Source organism: Vigna angularis, chromosome 8, assembly GCF_016808095.1.
Source record: "Vigna angularis cultivar LongXiaoDou No.4 chromosome 8, ASM1680809v1, whole genome shotgun sequence".
In the NCBI taxonomy this organism is placed as follows: domain Eukaryota; kingdom Viridiplantae; phylum Streptophyta; class Magnoliopsida; order Fabales; family Fabaceae; genus Vigna; species Vigna angularis.
The window spans coordinates 31,762,050-31,775,603 of NC_068977.1; the positions used below are offsets into that span (position 1 = coordinate 31,762,050).

The 13,554-nt window shown below is 36.3% G+C and overlaps 4 protein-coding genes and 1 pseudogene across 4 annotated transcripts; 2 read left to right on the forward strand and 3 right to left on the reverse strand.

Annotated features, from left to right (window-relative positions):
- Positions 1-1,011: 1,011 nt before the first annotated feature.
- Positions 1,012-1,845, reverse strand: LOC108345454 (miraculin). The gene has a single exon (XM_017584047.2). The coding sequence runs from the start codon at positions 1,799-1,801 to the stop codon at positions 1,181-1,183; it is 621 nt and encodes a 206-aa protein (XP_017439536.1). The 5' UTR covers positions 1,802-1,845; the 3' UTR covers positions 1,012-1,180.
- Positions 1,846-3,088: 1,243 nt separating this feature from the next.
- LOC108344055 (miraculin) lies at positions 3,089-3,820 on the forward strand. Its single transcript, XM_017582522.2, has one exon. It carries the CDS (start codon positions 3,155-3,157, stop codon positions 3,794-3,796), a length of 642 nt encoding a protein of 213 aa, XP_017438011.1. The 5' UTR covers positions 3,089-3,154; the 3' UTR covers positions 3,797-3,820.
- A 4,578-nt stretch (positions 3,821-8,398) lies between these two features.
- LOC108344054 (probable aspartic proteinase GIP2) lies at positions 8,399-9,154 on the reverse strand (annotated as a pseudogene).
- An 893-nt stretch (positions 9,155-10,047) lies between these two features.
- Positions 10,048-10,928, reverse strand: LOC108345462 (miraculin). Its single transcript, XM_017584054.2, has one exon. It carries the CDS (start codon positions 10,856-10,858, stop codon positions 10,229-10,231), a length of 630 nt encoding a protein of 209 aa, XP_017439543.1. The 5' UTR covers positions 10,859-10,928; the 3' UTR covers positions 10,048-10,228.
- A 1,038-nt stretch (positions 10,929-11,966) lies between these two features.
- Positions 11,967-13,022, forward strand: LOC108344053 (miraculin). The gene has a single exon (XM_017582521.2). The coding sequence runs from the start codon at positions 12,026-12,028 to the stop codon at positions 12,665-12,667; it is 642 nt and encodes a 213-aa protein (XP_017438010.1). The 5' UTR covers positions 11,967-12,025; the 3' UTR covers positions 12,668-13,022.
- Positions 13,023-13,554: the final 532 nt, after the last annotated feature.

A 13,554-nucleotide genomic window follows, 5' to 3' on the forward strand; every position in this document is an offset into this window, starting at 1 on the left:
CTTCTAAATAAGTTCAATATCTTCAAAATATATTTGGTTGTTATAGAGATTTAAAAAAATTAAGATCTTATCAGATTTTAAAAGATTTTATAGGTATTATGATATAATTAAATAATATAATTATTTAAAAATATCTAACAATAAACTTGTTCCAAATTATCTTTCATTATCATAATTATTGAATTATCAAAACCTTTTTCGTGGAGAAAGATCGAGAAAACCACAAGGTCCAATCAAATTTTCTTCACTTTTTCATATTTTTTCTTACCTTTTTCATGTAATGTTTTGCTAGACTTTTTGTGATTTTGATTATTTTTTATTATTGATTTTATCTTTAAGTTATCCTAAACCTTTAATCAATTTATTTTCATATCTCTATTAGCTTAACTTAGCTACAGCTACACTAATAAACCTCAAAATGTCAACAAAAATTATGCAACTATAAAAAATTATTAAGAATTCAAAATTAAACACAAAACGCGACTGAAAGCTACAAATATTTACATAGACAACAAGTCTCCACAAGCATTGACGAAGAAGTTGGTATTTGATAATCGAAACAAGCATATAGGCATAAGACATAATTTCATAAGATAATTCATTGTTAGAAAGGGAGTGAGGCTCAGAAAGTCAATACTCAAGATCAAATTACAAATATCTTCACGAACCTATTAAAATTTGGAAAGTATCAAAGACTAAGAACAAATATTAGTGTGTAGAAGAAAAATTCAAATTAAGAGGGAGAAATATTATTGTAATTTGAAATGTAGAAATATCTAAAATGACTCGAGTTTCCCTATGTGACGTTTAGAAAATCTAGAAAGCCTTTATTAGTGAAGGATGTAGAAAATTCTATAGTGGAGTTTTAATTAAAGAAGCTCTTAGAAGAGAGTCTAGATCTCTTCATTAGTACCTATAAGTACTTGGCATTTTCAAACAAGAAAATTTGAGTTCAATCTTCCACTCTCACCAATTCCTCTATATAACATTTTTGCAGTTCCACATATAAAATTAGAAGAAAACATTTGTCCATATTATTTCAATACTTATTCATCATCATAACAAGGAATTCCCCTATAATTAGGGTATATATCCTCACAAATTAAAATGGAAAGAACACATCATTATCAGAAACACACTGAAAACATTCATAGTTGGTGGTGCACAAGAGGAACTATGGTTAGGCCTTGAGGAATTTAACTTGGAAGGGAACAGCACTTAGAGCCAAACGATGGTTCCCTTTCTCATCAACCAACATCCCAACATTCTCGCACACAACATCCTTGCAAGAAGGGCACAAACTGGGACAATAAACTAGTTTATAAGCACCAGCATACTTCTCAATCTTGAACCAATTTCCAATGGTTTCCCTCCCAGGATTGCCCTTAACACCACCAGTGGACACAAAGCGTCCCTTAGAAACCTGAAAGCTATCAAGCTTCCACACTGTGGAATGGTGAGGGCAAGTGATGTTAGGAGGGAACATGATGTTAAGGTCAGTGGAGACACGTATAACACCCTTTTTGGGGTTAACGGGTATAAACCTTAGTGGCAAACTATGATATCTATCCACAACCACAACATCCAGAGGGCATGATTTACCAATCTTTGAGAGGCCAAGGCCTTGTGGGCTTCTACAATTACTGTAAGGCATCGATAGAAGAATGTTGTAGTTGACACCAGCACGTAGCAGCTTGCCGGATGTGTCAATTACTTCGTCAGGTGAGGCTTCAGCTGCTCCCAGAAGTGGTTGTGAGATCAGGGCAAAGAGAAGGACAAAAGCTAACAATGTTGTCTTCATCACTGTTTATTTTGTATTGGTTTGTATTTTGGTTGATGGATGGAGTTTAGGTAGATGGTCTTGCATGAATTTATAGGTTGCTTCTTATGCATGGTGTTCAGGATAAACATCAACAATTATATGTAAATAAGATCTTTGATTTGCTTAATACTGTTGGACCCATATTTTCATCAACATAAGAAATTCACTAAAACTGAGCAAGTTTAAGTTTAGCTGCTATTATTTGAATATTTTCTGCCGGAAAGTCTAATCCTGTTTAAGCCATGGCTTGCTTTAATTTGTTTTTTCCTTGTCCAAAACAAATATCATTTGCCTGTATTCCTCTCCACGAGACTGTATTGTAGCAATTATATATCTAATTGTTGCTAGCAAATCTGATTGCGCTGTCTAAATCTCTGAGGACTAGTCAGCATCAATGAGCTTGCTTCTGAAATGGACTTTTTCTTTTAAACATGCTATAGCTGTAAACCTTAACCCTTTTTCTATTTATATGAAAATGTACAACATTTTGAAGAAAAAAAATATAAATTTCTTATTCATTTCTTTGTTTATCACTGACAGGCTTGAAACTGAAAATTTTCAAAATCCGTACGACATATCATATTGATATAGATTAAATGATATTAATTATGTATATTAGCTCAAATAATTCCTTCTTTTCTTCTTATTTTGGATATCCTTGAAACTATGTATTTAAGAATACTGCATGAAACTTTGAACCACTTTAATGTCACATAAGACTGTAGCTAGATTTGTAATTCACATTGAATTAAATTAGAAGTCAAAGTCGTCTAATTACAAAGCCAGCAGAAAGATAAAGGTTTTTCAATCATTAAGATTAACATAATATTAAAATCTTGACTAACCTTTGCTGCATGTTTAAACATTGACCCATAGATTGCTGCATGTTGAAAAAGTCAATTAATGTAGTCATGAATAACAAGAGCGACATACCACGGAATCAATAAGAAAACGTTTATCGCTCTTAAAAACCTATCCATCACCTAGAGACACGCAAAAACGGATTCCAGCTAGTTACAAATAAAATGCTTAAGACCACAAAGAACACGGATATGGCAAGCCTGTTTACACATAGCTATAGTAAGTAATACGAAAGTACACAGGGCTACATGATTTCAGATATTAACTCGATATGGCCAATGGTATTGTTCAAATATTGAAAGAAAATATATACAGTTTCTATTTTACTAACAATTAAGCGTATAAATCATGGAATTAGTATTAAATAAAGACATCTATAAATTCATACTTCTCATCTCCATTATAGTCCATCCATCAATAACAAAAAAGAATACAAAGAACATAGCTACCCGAATTATACAGAAATCAATAATGAAGAACATGTTGCTAGCATTTGTGCTTCTCTTTTCCTTGAGCTCTAAACCACTACTTGGAGCAGCAGATGTATCATCTGAGCAAGTGATTGACACATCAGGGAAAAAGCTCCGAGTTGGTCTCAGCTATTACATTGTTCCCGCTTCGCCCTTAATAGGATGCTCAAGGTACGGAAGATGCGTGAAAAGTGGAGGCCTTTCACTTGCCAGCATTGGTGAATCATGCCCTCTTGATGTGGTGTTTGTGGGAGGGTCTCGTGGCTTGCCATTGTCATTCTCACCCGTTGACCCTAAGAAAGGTGTTGTTCGTGTGTCCACTGATTTGAACATCATGTTCTCCACCGATCACAGCAGTTGTGCTGAGTATTCGACAGTGTGGAAACTGGAGCACTTTGATGTTGCTAAAGGACAGTGGTTTGTGACCACTGGTGGCTCTGTGGGAAACCCTGGTTGGGGAACCATACGCAACTGGTTCAAGATTGAGAAGTTTGAAGGTGCTTATAAAATTGTCTATTGTCCAACTCTGTTACCTTATTCCAAGCACTTGTGCAAGGATGTTGGCATCTTTGTGGATGAAAATGGCTATAAGCGTTTGGCTCTAAGCGATGTTCCATTCAAAGTCAAGTTTCAGCTTGCCTGAACAAATTAATGTCTGTGAAACTAATAAGTGTGTTTTGTTTTAATTCAGTGTTTATCAAGTTAATTGTGAATGCATGTTATGTTAAAAGAAGTTAATAAAATGAAGAAATATCTTCACTTTTATGTCTTAAATTTTATAATAAATTTTCTCATCAATTGAAATTTGGAAAAGTGGAAAGACGCTTTAGTATTCAAGAACGTCAAATTAAGGGAGAAAAAAACGTTAAATAGTGTATTCAAAACACATGCTTAATGGAGATATATACGACAAAAATCTGATACATATACTTATGGAAAGTATATTTAACAGAGTTGCACGGAAGAACAGACGTGACCAGTCACAGAAATATATTTATGGAGAGTAAGAAATCCTTCGCTGCAAGATACAATAATCATAAAATGAAATGTCATCCATTACTGTTTTGTGTTTACAATTACAAGTTAGAATATGACAAGTTTCTTTCTGTTGTCATTGTCTTTTTAAATTGAAATAATAACATAATAAAGGTGTTGAATAATTTATTACATCTCACCAGTATATGTAAACACAATCTAAAAACCGATTATTATTTACATAGTTCTTCACCCCCAAAATTACTTTAATAACCTTATGAAAATCTGTAACCTTCTGAAAATCTGCAAAAGTTGTGGCTTACGCATCTCATAATTATTTTAATATTCATTCACTTACACACGGTTCAATAGCATTAATGAAAGTTATTGATCATATTAATGATTACTTCATTTTTCACCAACCAATTGAAAGAATATGGTATGTATACCTGCACCCCCTACATCTTCGAAATACACTGCAACATGCTCACTTTGCAACGTTATTTTTTGTTTTTTTTTTCTGTCGTTGGGTTGATTGTGGTCCCTATCGTGGTTCATCGTTGGAGTGGTGGTCCCAATCTGCCATTGGAGGTGATCTCGATGGTCCGATGATGGTGTCTTTTCTGGTGACGTGTGGTGTTGGGCGCTGAAAGAGGTAAGTTATAAGTTACAAATGTTAACCGAGAGTTTGGTGTCAGGCTTTAACCGGATTTCGAACCGGCAAGATTATAACCGAACTTCAACCTTCGGTTAAGAATTTGGCCCAATTTAAGTTCCGATTTCTTTCATATATATGTATAGAGCTCTTCCCCCTACACCTCCATAATGTCATCCTACACCCCAAAATTACTTTAATAACCTTCTAAAAATTTGCAAAAGTTGTAACTTATTATCATCCTGCATCCCATAATTATTTTAATATTCATCCACTTACACACGGTTCAATAGCATTAATGGAAGTTAATGATCATGTTAATGATTACTTCCTTTTTCACCAACCAATTGAAAAAATCCAGTATGTATACCTGCACCCCCTACATTTTCAAAATATACTGCAACATACTCACTTTGGAACGTTATTCTTTGGTTTTTTTTTGTCTGTCATTGGGTTGATTGTGGTCCCTATCATGGTTGATCGTTGGAGTGGTGGTCCCAACTACCATTGGAGGTGGTCCCACTGGTCCGTTGGTGGTGTCTTTTCTGGTGGCGTGTGGTGTTGGGCGCTGAAAGAGGTAAGTTATAAGTTACAAATGTTAACCGAGAGTTTGGTGTCAGGCTTTAGCCGGATTTCTAACCGGAGAGATTATAACCGAACTTCAAGCTTCGGTTAAGAGTTTTGCGCAATTTAAGTTCTGGTTTCTTTCATATATATGTATAGGGCTCTTCCTCCTGCACCTCCATAATGTCATCCTGCACCCCCAAAATTACTTTAATAACCTTCTGAAAATCTGCAAAAGTTGTGGCTTATTCTCATCCTGCATCCCATAATTATTTTAATATCCATCCACTTACACACAGTTCAGTAGCATTAATGGAAGTTAATGATCATATTAATGATTACTTCCTTTTTCAAAAACCAATTGAAAGAATCCAATGTGTATACCTGCACCCCCTATATTTTCGTACACTACAACATACTCACTTTGCAACGTTATTCTTTGTTTTTTTTTTTCTGTCGTTGGGTTGATTGTGGTCCCTATCGTGGTTGATCATTGGAGTGGTGGTCCCAATCTGCCATTGGAGGTGGTCCAGGTGGTCCGGTGGTGGTGTCTTTTCTGGTGGCGTGTGGTGTTGTGCGCTGAAAGAGGTATGTTATGAGTTACAAATGTTAACCGAGAGTTTGGTGTCAGGCTTTAACCGGACTTCGAACCGGCGAGATTATAACCGAACTTCAACCTTCGGTTAAGAATTTGGCCCAATTTAAGTTTCGATTTCTTTCATATATATGTATAGAGCTCTTCCCCCTGCACCTCCATAATGTCATCCTACACCCCAAAATTACTTTAATAACCTTCTAAAAATTTGCAAAAGTTGTAACTTATTATCATCCTGCATCCCATAATTATTTTAATATTCATCCACTTACACACGGTTCAATAGCATTAATGGAAGTTAATGATCATGTTAATGATTACTTCCTTTTTCACCAACCAATTGAAAAAATACAGTATGTATACCTGCACCCCCTACATTTTCAAAATATACTGCAACATACTCACTTTGGAACGTTATTCTTTGGTTTTTTTTGTCTGTCATTGGGTTGATTGTGGTCCCTATCATGGTTGATCGTTGGAGTGGTGGTCCCAACTACCATTGGAGGTGGTCCCACTGGTCCGTTGGTGGTGTCTTTTCTGGTGGCGTGTGGTGTTGGGCGCTGAAAGAGGTAAGTTATAAGTTACAAATGTTAACCGAGAGTTTGGTGTCAGGCTTTAGCCGGATTTCTAACCGGAGAGATTATAACCGAACTTCAAGCTTCGGTTAAGAGTTTTGCGCAATTTAAGTTCTGGTTTCTTTCATATATATGTATAGGGCTCTTCCTCATGCACCTCCATAATGTCATCCTGCACCCCCAAAATTACTTTAATAACCTTCTGAAAATCTGCAAAAGTTGTGGCTTATTCTCATCCTGCATCCCATAATTATTTTAATATCCATCCACTTACACACAGTTCAGTAGCATTAATGGAAGTTAATGATCATATTAATGATTACTTCCTTTTTCAAAAACCAATTGAAAGAATCCAATGTGTATACCTGCACCCCCTATATTTTTGTACACTACAACATACTCACTTTGCAACGTTATTCTTTGTTTTTTTTTTCTGTCGTTGGGTTGATTGTGGTCCCTATCGTGGTTGATCATTGGAGTGGTGGTCCCAATCTGCCATTGGAGGTGGTCCAGGTGGTCCGGTGGTGGTGTCTTTTCTGGTGGCGTGTGGTGTTGTGCGCTGAAAGAGGTATGTTATGAGTTACAAATGTTAACCGAGAGTTTGGTGTCAGGCTTTAACCGGATTTCGAACTGGCGAGATTATAACCGAACTTCAACCTTCGGTTAAGAGTTTGGCGCAATTTAAGTTCCGGTTTCTTTCATATATGTGTATAGAGTTCTTCCCCTTCACCTCCATAATGTCATCTGCACCCCCAAAATTACTTTAATAACCTTCTGAAAATATGCAAAAGCTTTGGCTTATTCTCATCCTGCATCCCATAATTATTTTAATATTAATCCACTTACACACGGTTCAGTAGCATTAATGTAAGTTAATGATCATATCAATGATTACTTCCTTTTTCACCAACCAATTGAAAGAATCCAGTATGTATACCTGCACCCCGTACATTTTCGAAATACACTGCAACATGCTCACTTTGCAACCTTATTCTTTGGTTTTTTTTGTCTGTCGTTGGGTTGATTGTGGTCCCTATCGTGGTTGATCGTTGGAGTGGTGGTCCCAATCTGCCATTGGAGGTGATCCCGATGGTCCAATGGTGGTGTCTTTTCTGGTGGTGTGTGGTGTTGTGCGCTGAAAGAGGTAAGTTATAAGTTACAAATGTTAACCGAGAGTTTGGTGTCAGGCTTTAACCGGATTTCGAACCGACGAGATTATAGCCGAACTTCAACCTTTGGTTAAGAGTTTGGCGCAATTTAAGTTTCGGTTTCTTTCATAATTTGTTTTCATTGAAAATCGTTCTCTTAAATCAGAATCAAAGTTTCCATTTTCAACTTTCATATCATGGTAAAATCCATCAATAAATTTATGGATGATATTTTTTTAGAATTTGTAATTAATAAATTTTTTTAATCTGTTGGTAATTAAATTTTTTCAAAACTAACTAATTAATTCGTCGATAATTCAAATTTTGTGAAATTCATTTATAAATATGTTAATAGTTGCATTTTTGTAAAATTCATCCATAATTCTCTCAATAAATTTGTGAGTAAAACGTGGACTAATTTTTCTGTCAAATCTGGTGAAGTTAATTAGTAGCATTGAGAAGAATGAAAAAAAGAAAGAAGAAGTTGGAGGAAGAGGAAGAGGAAGAGAAGGAGGAAAAGGACAAGTAAGAAGAGGGGTGATAGCGATAACAATAGAGGTGACAAATTAGGTCCTCGTATTGTAAAATCTTTCAATTAGGTCCTTGAATGTGAAAAATTGGATCAATTTAGGGCTTGCCATTATCTTGGGTGGACGGCATTAAAAAATGTTGTGTGTGGCTGGGTGACATTAGAAGATTTTACTGATGGTGATCTGAGTTAGATTTGTTTTATTTAAAAATTAAATTTTATTGAAATAAAATGATTGATGGAAGGGTGGTTCTGGTCTGGGTTGGTGAGCAGAGGGGTGAAGGTGAGAAATTTGAGGATTTCGGAGCCGGGCTGAGATTCCTGGGCCATGCTCCCAAATTGAACAACTCCAGAAGATGGGGAGAGACAGAGAGAGATTTTTCTCTGGGTTCCAACAGAGTGAAAAACCTGAGACGAGAAAGAGGTGCGAGATCTGTCGAGACCCACCATGCCTTTAGCCTCAGTGGCCAAACCATTCAAGAGAAGGGTGGGTGCGCAGGTGAAGAGAAGCTGCTGAGAGGGTCCAAAGAGGTCTTCCACAAGCTCTCCTTCGGTAACCCTTTTCCTAGTGATGGTGTTCTCGGCAGGAATCTGACACGCTTGGTCTTGATCACAGGGTTAGCGAGGCTGGAGAGCCACCTGTGAGTCTCGATTTCAAGACCCTTGGCGGTGAGGCAGCAAACAGAACGGTGGAAAATAGTGGCAAGAGATGCAGATGGGGCGGTTCGGGAAGCACAATCAACCCAAAGGGAGGAGCCGCCGAGATCAAGCACAAAGTTAGCCTCTTCAACAGGGGTGCCATAAGAAAGGGTGGTTAAGTATTGGTGCGTGGAGTGGTCTTTGATAACGGGGAGGGCGAGAGAAGACTTGTAGATAGAGGAGGGAGCAGAGAGAAGGTAGAGAAGGGTGAGAGAGAGTGGGAGAAGGAGGGAAGAGGAAGTCATGGTAGAGAGGTGAACCGGAACGACACTGTCATTTTCGGAGTTGCTATTGTGGAAGGAGTTTGAGTAATCGAAATCGAGGAAGGGGTCCATTTTCGGAGTTTGCACAACGCCGTCCACCCAAGATAACGGCAAACCCTAAATTGATCCAATTTTTCACATTTAAGGATCTAATTGAGAGATTTTACAATACGAGGACCTAATTGAGAAAATCCTGCAAAAATAGGGATGTTGTACGTGATTAAAAAAAAAGAAAAAGAAAAGGAGAATGAGGAAGATGAAAAGTGGAAGAAGTGTCTTTAGAAAAAGAATGGAATCATGTGGAGATCTCATATGAAGGTTTGATAGAAAGCTCCCTCGTTAAAATAATTGGAATTCATGTTGTGAAAGTGGAAAACAACATCATGGAAGACATTTGATAAGATGATCCTTACGCAAACACAAATGAAGACAGTCATCTCAACACTTCCCAATCACAACCATTCTTTCTTAAAATACACACAGGTTTACTGTTGACATGCAAGTTTTTTACAGGTTCTTTTAGGTTGTTCTTTCCTTTTTATTATTAATTTTATCTAGCCCCACAAACAATCCAACCTGAGTATCAGCACCCTATTACAGGATACCATTAATTAATATATATAGTCTCTTCTTCAATAATTAATTAATAAACAAATGTATTGTTACTCATCTTTACTATACATGAATTTTCTTAATAACTTTCCTTCTTATGTTTATAAATTTTGTACTATTTAATATCAAGCGCCGTGTAGAAAATTGTTGAACGAAAATCAATGGAGGACAAAGATATAACTTGTGAATTGTGAATGGAATGAATGGTTTTGAAGTGATCAATAATCAACACAGTCACAGGTCATCCTAGTGAAGAATTATGCACAGTGGTAATAAAGCATTTTTGGATTGTAATTAAAGGCGTGGCTATTCTGTGTTTAATTATTTGAGTACTTATTTATGTCATAACAAGGATTTCACCTATAATTAGGGTATCCTCACAAATTAACATGGAACGAACACCTTATTATCAGAAACAGTTAAACATTTAGTTGGTGGTGCCCAACAAGAGGAACTATGGTTAGGCCTTGAGAAATTTAACTTGGAATGGAACAGCACTTAGAGCCAAACGGTGGTTCCCTTTCTCATCAACAAACATCCCAACATTCTCACACTCAACATGCTTGCAATAAGGGCACACGCTCGGACAATAAACCAGTTTATAAGCAGCACCGTACTTCTCAATCTTGAACCAATTTCCAATGGTTTCCCGACCAGGGTTGCCCTTAACACCACCGGTTGACACCAACGAGAGTGAGCGTCCCTTAGAAACCTTAAAACTCTCAAGCTTCCACACCGTGGAATGGTGAGGGCAAGTGATGTTAGGAGGGAAGATGATGTTTAGGTCAGTGGAGACACGAATAACACCCTTTTTGGGGTTAACAGGTATAAACCTTAGTGGCAAACTATGATATCTGTCCACAACCACTACATCCAGAGGGCATGATTTACCGATCTTTGAGAGGCCAAGGCCTTGTGCAATTCTACATTTGCCGTAAGGCATGGATAGAAGAATGTTGTAGTTGACACCAGCACGTAGCAGCTTGCCTGATGTGTCAACTACTTCATCAGGTGAAGCTTCGGCTGCTCCCAGAAGTGGTTGTAAGACCAGGGCAAAGAGAAGGACAAAAGCGAACAATGCTGTCTTCATCACTGTTTATTTTGTATTGGTTTGAGTAATTTGTATATTGATTGATGGATGGAGTTTAGGAAGATGGTTTGCATCAATTTATAGTCTGCTTCTTATCCATGGGATTCAGGATAAACATCCACATTTATATTACTAAACTCCTTTATTTGCTTAATACTGTTGGACCCATCAACATAAGAAATTCACTAAAAAAAAACATCGCAAATTTATGTTTAGTTTCTGTTATTTGAATATTTTTTGCGGGTAAGTCGAATCCTGTTTAAGCCATGGCCTGCTTTCATATGTTTCTGCTTTCTCCAATCTTCTGCCTGTATTCCATTCCAGGAGATTGCTTTGTAGTAATTGTAACATTCAATAGCATCCAATGTTTTTCTATCAAATCTGGTTGCTTTGTCTAAATCTCTGAGGAATATTAACGCGGTTAGTCAGCATCAATGAGCTTGTTTCTTAGATGGACTTCTGTTTTTGAACATGCACGGAGCCCTGAACTTTGTTTTTTCACTGTATATGGCTAAATATCACATTGTTTTTGAAGAAAACTATATATTTCCTATAGACTTGTTTCTTCTTTTATTACTGACAGCCTCGAAACTCAAGAATTTAAAAGTGCGTAAACAATTATGTTATGAGATACCATATAGTGATATTTAATATTTTCTCAAATATTATTTACTCAGCATTATTACATCTTATCTCAAATTTTCTTCTTATCTCTTTCAGAATACCCGTGGAACTATATCTCTAAACATTAACACACAGATTGGGCTACCTACTCCTTTTGAAAAAGTCAACTAATCTAGTCATGAACAACATGAGCGAACAGACCATAGAATCAGTAAGAAGACATTTATCGTTCAGCAAATCCTATCCATCACCTAGAGAGACGCAAAATGGCTTCCATTTAGCTGTAAATAAAATCCTAAGACCACAAAGAACATTAATGTCATGGCTACATGATTTTAGATCAATTAATTATCAACTTGATATGGCCAATGGTATTGTTCAATTATTTAAAGAAAATATATACTATTTCAAAGGTACTAACTACAAGGAATCCAAAAGGTGGAATTAATATTAAACGAAGAAATCTATAAATTCAGACTTCGCATCTCCAGTATGGTCCATCCATCATTAACCAAAATAACCTGAATTACACAAAAATCAATAATGAAGACCATACTGATAGCATTTGTGCTTCTCTTTGCCTTGAGCTCTCAACCATTACTTGGAGCAGCAGATGCATCACCTGAGCAAGTGGTTGACACATCAGGGAAAAAGCTCCGAGTTGGTCTCAGTTACTACATTGTTCCGGCTGTGCCCTCAACAAGATGCGGAGGATACGGAAGATGCATGAATAGTGGAGGCCTTTCACTTGCCAGCATTGGTGAATCATGCCCTCTTGATGTGGTGCTTGTGAGAGGATCTCGTGGCTTGCCATTGTCATTCTCACCCGTTAACCCTAAGAAAGGTGTTGTTCGTGTGTCCACTGATTTGAACATCATGTTCTCCACCGATCATACCAGTTGTGCTGAGTATTCGACAGTGTGGAAACTGGACCACTTTGATGTTGCTAAAAGACAGTGGTTTGTGACCACAGGTGGCTCTGTAGGAAACCCTGGTTGGGGAACCATACGAAACTGGTTCAAGATTGAGAAGTTTGAAGGTGCTTATAAAATTGTCTATTGTCCAACTCTGTTCCCTCATTCCAAGCACTTGTGCAAGGATGTTGGCATCTTTGTGGATGAAAATGGCTATAAGCGTTTGGCTCTAAGCGATGTTCCATTCAAAGTCAAGTTTCAGCTCTCCTGAACAAATTAATGTCTGAGAAACTAATAAGTGTGTTTTATTTTAATTCAGTGTTTATCAAGTTAATTGTGAAATCATGTTATGTTAAAAGAAGTTAATAAAATGAAGAAATATCTTCACTCTTATATCTTTAAGTTTATAGAATAAATTTTGTGGCAGTATAAATGGTTTATATTTCTGAATTTGTCTCGTTTTGCCATCTATAGGATAGGAATTGAAATTTGGAAAAGTGGAAGACACTTTAGTATTCAAGAACGTCAAATTAAGGGAGAATAAAATGTTGAATAATGTATTCAAAACCCATGCTTAATGGAGATATATATGAGAAAAATCTGATACATATATTTATGGAAAGTATATTTATGAGAGTTGCACGGAAGAACAGACGTGACCAGTCACAGAAATATATTTATGGAAAGTAAGAAATCCTACACTGCAAGATACAATAATCATAAAATGAAATGTCATATCCTTTTGTATTGTTTTGTGCTTCCAATATGGCAAGTTTCTTCCTATCTCATGTTTAGAATCTGATTAGTTTCTTACTGTTCTCATTTATTGTCTTTTTGAATTGAAATAATAACATACCAAAAGTTGAATAATTTATTACATCTCTCGAGTATATGTAAAGTCTACATAAGCAACTATTAGTTATTTAGGACTTAATTTGTTTTGATTGTAAAGCATTGTCTTAAATGAGAGTCAAAGTTTATGTTTTCAACTTTGACCATATCACGGTAAAAGTATAGGTAAACACTTGTTTTGGAGTCTACAAAAGCAACTATTTATCGACTTAATTTATTTTGATTGTAAAGCATTCTCTTGAATGAGTGTCAAAGTTTTTTTTCCATTTTGATCTTAATATGGTAAAATTCATGAATAAAATTTTA

Bases quoted from the DNA above. Each gene is read 5' to 3' on its own strand.
- LOC108345462 (XM_017584054.2), bottom strand. From the start codon at position 10,858: ATGAAGACAGCATTGTTCGCTTTTGTCCTTCTCTTTGCCCTGGTCTTA.
- LOC108344053 (XM_017582521.2), top strand. From the start codon at position 12,026: ATGAAGACCATACTGATAGCATTTGTGCTTCTCTTTGCCTTGAGCTCT.
- LOC108344055 (XM_017582522.2), top strand. From the start codon at position 3,155: ATGAAGAACATGTTGCTAGCATTTGTGCTTCTCTTTTCCTTGAGCTCT.
- LOC108345454 (XM_017584047.2), bottom strand. From the start codon at position 1,801: ATGAAGACAACATTGTTAGCTTTTGTCCTTCTCTTTGCCCTGATCTCA.